At 38.8% G+C, this 16,116-nt stretch overlaps 1 protein-coding gene across 1 annotated transcript; it reads left to right on the forward strand.

The window, feature by feature from the left end:
* The first annotated feature begins 14,859 nt into the window (after positions 1 to 14,859).
* On the forward strand, positions 14,860 to 15,495 carry LOC138894036 (uncharacterized). Its single transcript, XM_070178710.1, has 2 exons — positions 14,860 to 15,111; positions 15,244 to 15,495. The coding sequence occupies exons 1-2, from the start codon at positions 14,860 to 14,862 to the stop codon at positions 15,493 to 15,495; spliced, it is 504 nt and encodes a 167-aa protein (XP_070034811.1).
* Positions 15,496 to 16,116: the final 621 nt, after the last annotated feature.

Here is a 16,116-nt window from a genome sequence, read left to right on the forward strand (position 1 = left end):
AACCAACTGGGGTTAGAGTAACCCAAAATAATGGATGGATTGTTTGCGTTAGTTGACATTTTCGAAGGATATTGCAAATGTGCTAATAGATCTCCTTGTGAGACACCCAGATGGTACACTCTAGAATTGTACAGCTAGATATGAGTACTACAAAGATAGGCACTGGAAGCCTGGAAGGGATAAATATTTCCTTAGTGTGGCTCCCGTCCCTAGTAGAGGGAGATTGTTGGGCAACCCGAAGAGCCAGTGGATGGAGCAAAGGGAGTTAAAAGTAAAAGAATGTCTTATTGGAGTTTTCAAAATAAAGTGATAGACATAAATGTTAGAAGGGAAATAAGAAGAGAGTTAATGAAACATTATGAGTAAGATGTGATAAATGGATGACAACGGTACATCCAAATAAATGACAATGTTACAGAGTCTATAGTCAAGTGAAAGAAAAGACGAGAGGTGACAGGCCTTGAGACAACAAAAGAGTATAGTCCATAAAGTCATATCCTCATTTCGAGAAATATGTTCGTGACTCCAACGCGACTACCAGAAGAAAAAGTTAGACCCCGGAATAATAGAAATCGGTATGGGATGGTGAACAAGATAAACTAAACATGAATTAGGGACTGAGTGATTTGATAATGGTCGACATCATGGGAATTTCAGATTTCATTCTGGCGATAATAGAATGGACGACAGAAGAATAACCTTTAAAGGTCATTCAGGAAGACGCTTCCCTAAAGCAAGTAATGTGAACATAGTTAAGCTTAAGGGACTGTATGTGCCAGTTATACTAAGTGCCACCTTCGCGATCTTTGGAGTCTTTTCAAATCATCGATGACCCTTACTCGCCTTACGGCAATCCTTCTGTTCCTTTGCTAATAAAATTCCTTATTCGTGAGGGTGAGACTTAGTATAACTGGCACATATAGTCCCTTAAGCTTAAGTTTGCTCACATTGCTTGCTTTAGGGAAGCGTCTTCCTGAATGACCATTCTCTGAATTTCTCATGAATCTTCTTCTGTTGTCAACTCTATTATCGCCGGAATGAAATCTGAAATTCTCATGATGCTGACTATTATCCAATCACTCAGTCCCTAATTCATGTTTAGTTTATCTTGTTCACCAGCCCATACTGATTTCTATTATTCTAGGGTCTAACTTTTCCTTCCGGTAGTCTCGTTGGAGTCACGAACTTATTTCTTGAAATGAGGATATGACTTTATGGCCTATACTCTTTTGTTTTCTCAAGATCTGTCACCTCTCGTCTTTTCCTTCAATTGACTATAAACTCTGTAATACTGTTATCTTTTTGATCTATCATTGTCATCCATGTATCATATCTTACTCATAATACTTCATTAACTCTTTTCTTATTTCCCGCTAACATTTATGTCTATCACATTATTCTGAAAACTCGAACAAGACATTCTTTTGCTTTTAGCTCCCCTTTTCTCCATCCAGTGGCTCTTCGGGTTACTTAACGTTCACGCTCTACTAGGGACGCGAGCCATGCTATGGTAATATTTATCCCTTTCAGGCTTTCCGTGCCTATCTTTGATTTTTTTTTTCATGCTAATATTCACATCTAATTGTAACATTCTAGAGTGCACCATCTGGGTGCCTCACAAGGAGATCTACTAGCACATTTGCAATATCCTTTGGAAATGTTAGCTAACGCTAACAACCCATCCACCATTTTGGGTTACCCTAACCCCAGTTAGATCCTGATATCCCGCCTTCTCTTATACTACTTCTGTTAGCCCCCATAGGGCATAAATGAGATGGGTGTGGCCAATTATACATATCTCTGTTATTGTTGAAGGTAAATCAAAAGGCTTATATTCATTCCTCTACGATAATCTTCATTAGTTGGGTAGCTCGTACCCTTTTTCATCTTGTTTCTTTTACTTGCTGAAACTTGTATCTACCTTCCGATCCTCTTATTCCTTTTTACCGTAAGATTGGATAAATATTCTTGCCTTAAATCTCCTTATCAAGAACCTTACACATTTTAGTACACAGATGATCTATTGAAGACCGCACATTTTCTCATCACAAGAATCATGCAAAATCGAGTTTCTCTGACTCAACTCTTCCACAACTATATCTCTTATCAACTATTTTTCTAGATGTAGGCATCGTCGTATCATCAATAAGATAGAGTTTAGGAAATTGAGTTCTTACAACTGAGCTCTACCATACGATCTAGAGTAAGAAAAAAGAGTGACAGTCCTAAATACCCTGTAGCCTCCTACTTATAAGTGTGGTGCACGACACACCCATAAACAAGACTCTACTAGACATAGCTTGTAGACTCCCTAGGACAGAACTTCTCTGATACTACTTTTGACACGACCCAAACCGATAGGTCGCGATGGGCACCCGGTGCCTTACTCAACCGAGTACCAACATTACATATCATACTTATCGAACTTCATTGGTAAATGGGCCAAACAGACCGTCATGGGCTAACCAGAATAAACATAAGGGAATACTCAATTTAAGACGACCCAATCTGATATAAAAATTTATACATTTGACATACTGTCCTATAAAACCAAAACGATCACTCGTACACTGAACATAGGCCGACAAGGCCATACAATATTTCATATACATGATATATGTCTACAAACCTCTAATAATACATAATTGTCATAAAGTTCGGGACAGATCCCCACCATACCAAACAATACACATCTAAATCATACTGACCAAACAAGCAACTCCGGAGCAAATGGAGTGCAGCGACATCTTCCGCTGAGCTGATCACCTACTTTGAGGACTCTCGACCTGTCTATCGAGACCTGCAAGCATAAAATGCAGATTCCCCAGGAAAAAGGGATGTCAGTACAAATAATGTACCGAGTATGTAAGAAATGAAAATCAGTAAATAATAGACATGAGAGAAGCATGGAGTAAAAGACCCGACATGTACGTCTGCATAGCTCTTTGAATCATTTTATTTTTATAATGTCATGCATATGCATATAAATGTCATACCATCCATAGGTATATGCATTCATAACATCATCAAGCCTCTGAGGGCATCCCATCATATCATTTCGGCCACAGTGGGCAAATCATCAACGTATACCAGCTGATCAGGTGGTGGTGCGTATATAACGCCGTAACCTTTTCCATATCCCATTATATATATATATATATATATATATATATATATATATATATATATATATATATATATATATATATATATATATATATTTACGCGTATATAACTCCATCTGATCATGGGTCAATGTGCATGTATAAATGCATGAAATGCATATAAAACACGTTAATAAGATTTCTCGGATAAACTTTATCAAATACGTATTTTTCTGAGACCCATGAACAGAAGATATAATAGTAATTCACATGGGGAATCAATAACATAGACACCTCTAATACTTCTATGAATAGAGTCATTTATGAAGGTTGTGCATTTGCTCGTTTCGTTCGTGTCGTATAGATCATGCCAAAAGAAAGAAGGGATAGCCTTAACATACCTAAACCGATTCTCTTGACAATCCCTTTAACACCGTATTTTGTGACGAAACAAGTAATCGGCAAGATCGGAGTAGGAAAAAATCCGTATGATATTCTTGAGAAAGATTGCACCGTACTCCCTTGAAATCGCAAAATCCCGTTGCTATTACGCAGTATAATTTCGTATGGATTCCTTTGCCAATCCAAGAATTCCCGTAGCTCTCTGATGAATTAATCCTAATCTTATGTGACTTATTGAGTTTGAGAAATCTTCTATGGCTTTTGCTAAAGCACGCTGCCCTTTCCATATATTTTGTGAATTTTAGAGCTTTTCATGGCTTAGCCAAGAATCCTTTCCAAAGTGCCACCTAGCAAAGTGATCTAAGAGTCACTTAATGACTCATTATGTTGCTGCCACATTTGGAGGGGATTAGGCTAATCAAAAACGTCCTAATTACTTAGCTAATCTTCCCCAAAATATTATTAATTACCCAATCACTTCATTAATTAACTAGGTAATCTTCCATTACCCAATAATCTACATAATTAGAAATTATCTCAAATTACTTAAAATACTAATCACTTTTAATACACTTCATACATCTTACTATCATGGTCATGTGGTACCTTGTATGGCACTAGTCCATAAATACCGGGTATTATAGCTCGAACCGTATTTATCCCAAAATGTCAAATTTCGACGAAACTCATTTTCTTCGATTTGCTTACTCTCTCACCTTCACGAATTTACTTATCACTTATTTGAAATATAATAATGCTTATAATCTCAAAATAATCTCATTCCGAACTTACGTCGATTAACTTACGACGAAAGTTTTAACGTACAAAACAAATGCGGGATGTAACATCTCATTTCTGAGCTTTCATCAATTTATTTATGGCGTACTTTCACGTATAAAAATATGGGGTGTAACACTGGCAACCTACTGAGAGGACATTCAACGTATCTATCGGGACCTACGGGCCTAAAACACGTCGTCCCCAATAAAAAGCGAATTTTGTACAAATAAAGTACCGAGTATGTAAGGCAGATAACAACGTAAGAAAACACATCAATGTAATATAGGAACAAGAAACTTAACTTTGGCTCTGTATTGAAACTGAGGGACATGATATGCATGAATATAGTATATGCACACATATAGCACCATCATCATAATATATATACACACACACACACACACACACACATATAGCGCTGTCAAGACTCTGTGGGCATCATCATCATAATATTCACCTGATCAGGGGTGCGTCTATAGCGCCATCGTACCATATATATTCATTTATAACTCCATCGAAGTCACACACAGACTCATGCATATATATATATATATATATATATATATATATATATATATATATATATATATATAAAGAGACATTATGCGAGTTAACTATTCACATCATGAACCAATTGGAGTGACGTAAGGTCGTTAAACCTCCGAATACATTATGTAAGTTAACTAGTCAACATATACTATTATAAGAAGTAGGAAATACCGTCAACATATAATTTATTAGGAATCGAAGATCAATGATTAACATATCAGAACATGGAAGACAATGACCATGAGCTTCTATACTACTAAGAGTAGAGTCATTTATGAACATTATTTGCTTACGTTTCGTTCGTTCTCAATCATGCCAAAAGAAAGAAAGAAGGTGCCTTAACATACCTCAATCTCCTTGTCTCCTCAATACTTTCAAAGTATTCCATAATACAACTTAATCTACATTATATAACAAGACCCATGATTAATACCAAGAAGGAACTTAGTTTGAATCTTCTAAGTTAGTAATTTGTCTACAAATATTCAGGCAACATCTCCCCAATTACTTTGACCTCCTCCAACTTTACCTATCAAAAATAACAACCTGAGCAATACAATAAGAACAGCATCAACAACAAGGTACAATATATATCATTATCAAATCATCAACATATCATGACGAGTGACAAGCTCGGATTGCCGATTAACAAACTATAGTTTTAAACCCTTTTCTTCCTTCATAAATATGTCCGTAGCAGCAATAACAACCTACACGAGCTACTGCACCAATTTTCTGTGATACCCTAGGCGAATCCCACAGCGTCAAAACACGGGAGAGATACTGGGTATATTTGTAGACAAGCCTTAGACTCTAGTGATGCATTTTAAAGTCGTGTGGGCTATGCCCAAAGTGGATAATATCACTAGTGGGATGGGCTGTTACATATAGTATCATAGCCACTCCGCGTGCAACCTTGAACGATGGTGGGGCAAACCTTAGCGAGGATGCTGAGTCCCTAAAGGGGGGAGGGGTGTATGTGACACCCTAGACGAATCCCACATCGACAAAACACGGGAGAGATGCTGGGTATATAAGTATACAATCCATAGGATCTAGTGACACATTTTATAGTCATGCGGGCCTAGGCTGGTACATCCTATATTTTTGTACTTAAGATTACGTCGTAAGACAATTGATGTAAGCTCAGAAATGAGATCATTTTTGAAAGTATATAAATTAAGTTAATCATGTTACCTTGGAGGTTACAAATCAATAAGATCATGAATAACAAGTACCAAGAGGCTTGGAAATCATAAAAGCTAAACGAAAAATAAGACTCGTCGAAAGTCGATAAGTTTGGAATGTTATAACATGCACTTTGGGGTGAGACTAGGGTTATTAACATGATAAGGTGGTTATGTTATGAGTTATTTTAGTCGTATGACAGTCGTGTGTCACGTTTTGAAGTCAAGCAAGTTGTGGAACAAAAGTTGACAAAGGTCATCACAAGTTACATTCATAATGTGCTGAAACTTAGGTCAAATGTAGCAGAGCTTTTCTCCTAATATAATTGGAATTACAGGATTATCCACATATCAAATTGAATATCTACGAGTCTAATTTTTAAAGCATTAAAGCGTTTGTCGATACGACATTGGAGTAGAGAGATATTTGCATTTTTGCGAGACTGCACAAGTAGCTCCCAATGGGACCCACTTAGGCAGGGGTCGACCTACTTCTCAGTCTTTTGGCCCACCATCGTCCCTACACTCCTCCTAACCCTCCTAAATAGATACCATGAAGGTTTGAAGTGATTCTAAAGTGATTACACCATATTTCAACATCAAAAGTTAGTTCTAGTGAAGAACAACACCTCTCTGAGGTTGTGTTGTCATTGAGGATAATTGTGGGCTGTGTTTGACTGAAATTTCAAGTTGTTGCTACTGTATAATATGAGTATAACATCCTACTAATTGTTATTAAGCTTGCTTTTATGTTGGTTAAGTTGTTTGGATGATAAACTACAAGATAATACTTGGATTAGCTTGAGATGTTGTTGTTCTTGATGGATTGATTTGAAAGTTGCTCTTATGGACTTTAAGTGGCTGGAAATTATGGAAAATAAATTGTCTATGATATTTTTAGTATGATTATGTTGGTTTATATGTCAATCTTTTTGAGGAAATTGGTTAACTAGAAAAGAAATGGCTATAAAGCACTTGGAAATTGTCCATAGTGATATTATCCTGTGTTAGGCTATTTCGGGTAACATTGAAATTGAGTACAAGGTTGGAAATCCTTTAAAAGGTATTGGTTATTATACTGGATATATTACTATATTTAAGAATGAATGATAATGGGGTTGAAGGGTGCTAAAAGGATTCAATCCGAGCTCGCCGCTCGTCGTGATATGTTGATGACTTGTTAATGAAATATTTTGTACCCTATTGTTGATGTTGTTCTTATTGTATTGCTCTGGTCATTGTTGTTGGTATATTGTATTGGATGAGGCCCTTTTTACAGGAGAAATACTACCCAAATTTACATAAACGAGCTACTAGTTTAAGTTGCGGACTTAGCCTTTACTCAGTACTAATTTTGAATCTCCTTATTCTAGGGTAGATTGTGTTGAGTTGTTTGAAGAATTGATTGGAAGGTATTAAGGACTTAATGGAGTTAAGATATGTTAAGGCTATCCTTTCTTTCCTTTTGGTATGATCCATATGATATAAATGAAACAAGCAAACGCGAAACTTTCACAAATGATTGTATTCTTAGAAGTACTAGGGGTGCCTATATTCTTGATTCCCCATGCATCCTATTATTATATCGTCTGTTCATGGGTCTCAGAAAATACGTAATGGTAAATTTTAATTCATGATACTAACCGAAGGAATATTAATCTTATGATATCCCGAAAGATCTTATTAACTTACTTCTTATGCATTGCATTTATTTATACATGTACATTGACCCATTACCAGATGGCATTATATATATGTATATGGGGTATGGGGAAAGGTTATGGCGTTATATATGCACCACCACCTGATCAACTGGTATACATTGATGATTTCGCCCATAGAGGCCGAGATGATATGATGGGATGCCCGCAGAGGCTTGATGATATTATGTGCCCATACACCTATGCACGATATGACATTTATATGCATAGGCATGAAATTATAAATGTTTCATGATTCATAGATCTATTCAGACTTACAAGTTGAGCTCTTTACCCCATGCTTCTTTCATGTCTTTTATATACTGCTTTTCATGCCTTACATACTCGGTATCTTATTTGTACTGACATCCCTTTTGCCTGGGGATGCTGCGTTTCATGCCCACAGGTCCTGATAGACAGGTTGACAGTCCTCCTAATAGGCTATCAGCTCAGCAGAAGGTGTTGGTGCACTCCACTTGCTCCAGAGTTGCCTATTTGGGCAGTATGCTTTGGACATGTAATGATTAGTATGGCGGGGCCTTGTCCTGACCTTTATGATGTTTATGTACTCTTATATGGATACTTGTATGGCCTTGTCGGCCAAGGGTTTGAGTGTACAAATGATCATGTCGGCCTTAGAGGCCTGTATGTCACATGTATAAGTTTGTATATCATGTTGGGTCATCCTATATCGAGTATTCCCTTATGTTTTATTCTGTTAATATCATGACGGCCCTCCCAACCCATTTACTCTTGATGGTATGACAAGAAAGATATGTTACGTTGGTACTCGGTTGAGTAAGGCACCGGGTGCCCATCGCGGACCTGTGGTTTGGGTCGTGACAAAAGTGGTATCAGAGCATTTCTGTCCTAGAGAGTCTATAAGCCATGTCTAGTAGAGTCTAGTTTATGGGTGTGTTGTACACCACACTTAAAAGAAGGAGGCTACAGGGAATTTAGGATTGTCACTCTTTCTTCTTACTCTAGATCGTGTGGTAGAGCTCAGTTTAAGAAATCAAACTCCTAAATTCTAATTTATTCGTAATATAACAATATTTACATCCAGAAAGACAGTTGGTAAGAGATTGAATATGGCTGTGGAAGATTTGAGTTAGAGGATCTCAATTTTGCATCATGCTTATGATGAGTAAATGTGAGGTCTTCAGCAGATCATGTGTGTACTATGATGTGTAAGCTTCTTGATAAGGAGCCCTAAGGCTTGAATATCTATCCACCCATATGGAAAAAAAACAATAAGAGAATTAGAAGGTAGATAGAAGTTTCAACAAGTAAAAGGAGCAAGGTGAAGAAGTGTTTGAGGTACTCAGTTAGTGAAGATTATCAATTACAATTCACGCAGAGAAATTTAAGTATTCTGAGTTACTTTCAATAGTAGCAGAGGTATGTACAATTGGCCACAGCCATCTCAGTTATTCCCTATGGGAGCTAACAAATATAGTTTAAGAAAGGGATGGGATATCAAGATCCAACCGGGGTTAGAGTAACCCAAAATGGTTGATGGATTGTTAGCGTTAGCTGACATTTCTGAAGGATATTGCAAATGTGGTAATAGTTCTCCTTGTGAGACATCCAGATGGTGCACTCTAGAATAGTATAGTTAGATATGAATACTAGAATTTTCAGACAATTCATAAGATAGGCACTGGAATCCAAGAAAGGATAAATATTTACCTTCATATGGCTCATGTCCCTAGTAAAAAGAGAATGTTAGGCAACCCGAAGAGCCAGTAGATGGACCAAGGGGAGTTAAAAACGAAAGATGTTTTGTTGAAGTTTTCAGAATACAGTGATAGACAAAAATATTAGTAGGAGAATAAGAAGAGAGTAAATGAAGCATTATGAGTAAGATGTGATAAATGGGTGATAACGGTAAATCAAAATATGACAGGATGACAGAGCCTACAGTCAAGTGAAGGAAAAGACAAGAGATGACAGGCCTTGATACAATAAAGAGTATAAGCCATAATGTTATATCCTCATTTCGAGAAATGAGTTGGTGACTCCAATGTGATTACCATAAGGAAAAGTTAGACCCCCGGAGTAATAAAAATTAGTATGGGATAGTAAACAATATTAAAATCGAACATGAATTAGAGATCGAAGGATTTGATAATAGTCAGCATCGTGAGAATTTCAAAGACTGTGTTCCAATAATAATAGAATGGACAAAAGAAGAATAACCTTTAAAGGACATTCAGGAAGACGCTTCCCTAAAGCAAGCACTGTGAGTAGAGTTAAGCATAAGGACAAAGTGTGCCAGTTACACTAGGTGTCACCTTCGTGCATAAGAAATTCAGTTATCCCTGGTATAGAAGGGTTACCGCAAGGCTAGTAAGAGTCCGTGAAGATGTGAAAAGACACCAAAGATGAAGAGATAAAACATTTATAGGTAAATCTTCAAAGCATTAAATGTTAGTACTCCCCTAAAGGGGGAAATATGGTGTGATGTGGTATTAAGTCAGAGTTAATTGGTTCAGGTAACTATGAAATTATAAAGGAAGAAAGTGATAAAAAGGTGAAAGGGATGTGGTTGCATTTATTTAGATCCTATAGATATGTCGCGACTCTAGAACATTATGCAAGCACGACACTGGGGAGAGGCAATAAGAGTCCTGTCATAGTCAAAATGCCTTATGAGATAGACACAATATGCTGAAATGGAGAGAGAAGCAAAGTCCAAAGAATACGAGTCATTGTTTGAACAACTACGGGTATTAAGGAAACAAATGAAGAACCTTCAAATTGCTCGATGGAACAAGAGCTTGGATTATGAAAATCTATGCATACACCCTGATGTTGATATGCCGGCAGGGTACAAGCCTCTAAAGTCACATCTTTTATGGAACAGGTGATCCACAGGCTCACTTGAGGGCGTACTATGACAAGTTGTTCGGAGTGGGGAGAAATGAGAAGTTAAGGATGAAGCTGTTCATAAGAAGTTTCATTGGGGAAGTGCTCACATGGTACACTAGACAGGACCTTAGGAATTGGAGGGAATGGCAAGACATGACTGAGGATTTCATGAATTGCTTCAGGTTTAATACTGAGATCACCCCTGGACAGATTCGCTTTGGTAAATCTATAAAAGAAGCCCTATGAATCATTTTAGGAATATGCTCGCCGCTGGAGATCAAAAGCTGCCAGGGCATAACCCCCGTTGGATGACAATGAGTTTACCAAGTATTTCATCCGTGCTCAAGAAGGAATCAACTTCAGAAACATGATAGGAATGATGGGCCAGCAGCTCCCCGAGCTGGTCAAAATGGGAGATTTCCTGTAAGAAGGAATTAAGTCTAGAAAGATACATTGAATGAGCGTGCTACAGGCTGCTAGCAAGGCTATACAGTTCGGTTCTATCAACAGTGGAAAGAATAAAGAAGAAGAAGTGACGGCGATTGTCCCCTATTATCAACCACGTTCTCCTAGTCGAACCAATTCCTACCCCGCCAAGACTCATCCTCCTAACCAACCCATTTATACCCCAGTATATAATGGCCAACCATACTACAATACTCAACCCCACTACAACCCACCCTGGGCCAATATACATTCAAACTCACTATGACCATATGCTCCCGTCCAAACTGCCACCTGCCAAAAGAGACCCACTTATGCTCCCAGACTATGTCCAAACTTTGAAGTAAGAAACCCTAGAAACTTCACCCCAATTGTTGAGCCTTTAGCCCAATTGTTCGAGAGATTGAAGAGATCTAGACTGATATACCAAGTGGAAGGAAGAATCCTCGACCAACCCACCAAGTATTTTGACGTAAACAAGCATTGTGCCTATCATTTAGGTGTTCCTCGACATAACACCGAGGACTGTTATAGGTTGAAGAATAAGATCAAAATGCTGATTAACAGTGGAGCTATCCAATGCACCCAAGCCCCACCAAATATAAATCATAACCCACTACCAAACCATAGAAACCAAAGAGCTAACATGATCATCTTAGAGGAGGACTATGACTAGAAAAGGACTATCGTCACTATTGGGAATGCTGAAGCAACAAGGACACCTCCTCGGACAACTCCATTAATCACTATGCAACTGAAACCGCCAGTAATGGTTCAGACGCCGCGTCAGAGAAGAAGGTAATCAAGAGTATAAAGCAGTCCGGTGGACTTATCAATCAAAAGGAAAAGGCAAGATGATAGATGCCACCGCCGCTCATGGTATGACTAGATCCAGAAGGTCCTACGCTCCAGAAAAAGTGAACTGAGGAAATCCGAACAGGGAACAGAATCAGAGGAGAAAGATAACTGATGCAGAGGCAGTGAAGTTCTAGAGAAAAATTCCAATCAAAGAATACTCCATCGAAGAGCAACAGAGGTAGACCCCTTCCTACATATCAATTATGAATTTATTGATGAGCTCTGACAGTCATAGGGACGTTCTGGTGAAGGTGCTAAGTGTAGTGAGCGTGCTAGGCAATACCACTAGTGAGACACTGGCAGCAACCATTGGGAAGATGGTGGAGGCAAACATAGTTTATTTTTGGAGAGGTGAATTTCCTATGGAGGGAATGGATCACAACAAGGCTCTGCACATCACTATCAAGTGTGAAGACAAAGTCATATCTCGAGTACTTGTCGATGGGCGATCTGGATTGAACATTTTCGCATTCTCCACTTTGCAGGAATTAGGCATTCACTTGAGGGATGTAAAGGAAAGCCACGTGAGAGTGAGGGCTTTTGATGGGTCACAGAAGGATGTCATCGGAGAAATCTACCTAGCCTTGCAAATTATACCCCTTGAATTACCGATATTGTTCCAGGTGATGGATATTTCGTCTTCATACAATCTACTACTGGGAAGGCCTTGGAATCATATAACAAGGGTAGTTCCTTCCACTCTCCATCAGTGCATGCAATTCGAATGGGATTGCCAGGAGATTATGATACATGGAGAATAAAGCTGATCAACTTACTTGGAACATGTGGTTCCTTTTATATAAATATTGGATGGGGTCGCTTTCCATGCAGTCAAGATCATGCAAGCAATAGAAATAGGGAAGAGTGAACAGGATCACAACATACAGTCGCCATATGGGTCAAAGATGGCAATTCGAGAAATGATGATGTATAGGTACATACCAAAGACTGGGTTAGGAGCCCAATCGGATAGGATAATCGAGCCAATTCAACCCAAGGGGCAGAAAGGTACCGCCGACTTGGGATACCAACCTACAACCAAAAGAACCTACAATGGTAACCCTGGGAAAAGGGTTTTCATACAAAGCATGTTTCGAGCTCGGATCAGAGCTCACCACCAGAAGAGGATATCATCGACGGGATTGGAATATTGTTTGTGTCCATGATTGAGGAATGTTGCCGCAAAGCCGATATTAAGACACTACCCATTCGGGATGCCGAACCAGGAGAGACCTTGCAGAATTGGACAACTAGTCCATCTCTGGTTCGCCGGGAGTCTTGGTAATGTGGAATTGTAGTAATTTTGAAAACTGCATGGTCAATTGAGGCTTGAACCATGCCCATGTTTTTTTGTTAAACCGCCTCTTTGAACGCTAAGACATTCCTTTTAATGAAATAAAAGAATTATTTTCCTGAAAATCATCGCAAATTTATTTTTATCTTTATTTATACTTAATTTTTCTTTTCAGCAATCAAAATAATAAAAACAACTACGTTCCATGATTATGGCATGTAACGAAACCCTCGAGCAAAATGATCTGGACTACGAAGAGTACGATGAGAGCATGATGCCCAAGAATCTACCACAAGAGATCGAACAACTGGAAAGCCAGAAGAAGCCCCACCTCGAAGAGACAAAGGTGATCAATCTGGGAAATGAGGAAAATGTAAAAGAGACTCGAATCAGCATCCATCTGAAGGCAGAATAGAAGAAAGAATTGGCAGAGCTCCTCCGACAATACATCGATGTGTTCGCTTGATCATATGACGACATGGCTGGACTATGTAATAACATTATCTCGCATTGATTGCCCACCGATCCCGCCAAGCCACCAGTCAAGAAGAAACCTAGAAAATTCAAGCCGAATTTGAGTCTACAAATCAAGGAAGAAGTCACCAAGCAAATAGAAGCAAATTTAGTAAAGGTCACTAATTACCCTACTTGGTTGGCAAACATCGTGCCGGTGCCGAAGGACTGGAAGATTAGAATAAGCGTGGACTATAGAGATCTCAACAAAGCCAGTCCCAAGGATGGGTTTCCTCTACCAAATATCCATATCTTTATTGAGAGTTGCCCGAAACATAAACTACAATTATTCGTGGATTGTTTTGCTAGATATCACTAGATTCTGATGCATGAAGAGGATGCAGAGAAGACAACACTCACTATGCCATGTGGAGTTTATTACTACAGGGTTATGCCATTCGGTCTCAAGAATGTCGGTGCCACCTACGTGATCTCTTTCATGACATGATCCACAAAGAGATCGAAGTATATGTGGACGACATCATCATCAAATCTCAGAAGACTACAGATCATTTGAGTGATTTGAGGAAGTTCTTTGAATGTTTGCGAAGGTACAATTTGAAGTTGAATCCTGCGAAGTGTGCATTTGGAGTTCCCGTAGGAAAACTATTAGGTTTCATCATCAGTAGAAAGAGAATAGAGCTGGACCCTTCGAAGATAAAGGACATTGAAAACTTGCCTCCTCCATAAAGCAAGAAGGATGTAACGTGTTTCCTTGGAAGATTGAACTACATCAGCAGGTTCATAGCCCAGTCAACAGTAATCTGTGAACCGATCTTTAGTTATTGAAGAAAGATGCCGCTATGAAGTGGACAGATGAATTCCAGAAAGCTTTCGACAGAATAAAGAAGTATTTGTCTAGTCCACTATTATTGGCTCCTCCTGAATCTAGGAAGCCGCTACTACTATACTTTTCCGTCCTAGACAATGCATTCGGATGCATGTTGGGACAACATGATGAGACTATAAAGAAGGAGCAAGCTATTTACTACCTGAGAAAGAAATTCACACCATACGAGGCTAGATATACTTTGTTGGAGCGAACATGTTATGCTTTGACTTGGATTGCTTAGAAGTTAAGACATTACTTATCAGCATATACCACATATCTGATATCCTGACTCGACCCGCTCAAGTACATCTTTTAGAAGCTGATGCCTACAGGAAAGTTAGCTAAATGGCAGATTCTCCTCAGTGAATTCAACATTGTGATGCAAAAAGCTATCAAAGGAAAAGCATTGGCTGATTATCTCGCAGAAAACCCGGTGGATAAGGACTACGACCCACTTACCACATATTTCCCAAATGAAGAGATATTATTCATAGGGGAGGACATTTCAGAGTCGTACCTAGGGTGGAGGATGTTTTTTGATGAAGATGCAAATTTCAAGGGAGTAGGAATTAGGGTAGTTCTAATCTCTGAATCAGGACAACATTACCCGGTCTCATCTAAGATAAGATTCCCCTGTACAAATAATATGGTGGAATACGAGGCGTGCATCTATATGATTAAGATGATAGTCGATATGAACATTTAGGAAGTTTTGGTCATAGGAGATTCTGATTTGCTGATCCACCAAGTTCAAGGCGAATGGACTACCAAGAATGTCAAGATCCTTCCATATTTGCATTATGTAAAGGAATTGTGTAAGAAGTTCACCAAGATCGAGTTCAAGTATTTTCCCAAAATCCAAAATGAGTTCGCCGACGCCCTCGCGACCTTATCATCTATGATTCAACATTCGGACAAGAATTATATCGACCCCATCGAGATAGAGATCCAAGATTAGCATGCATATTGTTTCCATGTGGATGAAGAGCCAGATGGCAAGCCTTGGTATCATGATATCAAAAGGTTCCTCGATGCAAGGGAATACCCAAAGAGTGCCACTAACGATCAGAAGAAAGCATTGAGGAGACTAGAAAATCACTTTTTCCTTAGCGGGGAAGTCTTGTATAGGAAGACCCCAGACTTGGGTCTGTTAAGGTGTGTAGATGCTACTGAAGCAACGAGAATATTGGAAGAAATACATGCAGGAACGTTCAGGCCTCACATGAATGGTTTCACTCTAGTCAAGAAGATCTGAGGGCTGGATATTTTTGGATGACCATGGAAGTGTCAGATTCACGTTGATTTTATCTGGGTTCCATCAAATGAGTTAAACGTAATGGGTTCTCCTTGGTCATTGGCCACCTGGGGCATCGATGCGATTAGACCTATAGAACCAGCCGCATCAATGGACATCGTTTCATCTTGGTAGCCATCGACTACTTCACCAAATGGGTCGAAGCTTCCATATACAAGGCTATCACAAAGAATGTGGTGGCAGATTTCATCTGTAACAACATAGTCTGTCAATTTAGGATTACAAAGTCACTCATAACTGACAATGTAACCAATCTCAACAGCG

This window comes from Nicotiana tomentosiformis, chromosome 6, assembly GCF_000390325.3.
Source record: "Nicotiana tomentosiformis chromosome 6, ASM39032v3, whole genome shotgun sequence".
Lineage (NCBI taxonomy): Eukaryota > Viridiplantae > Streptophyta > Magnoliopsida > Solanales > Solanaceae > Nicotiana > Nicotiana tomentosiformis.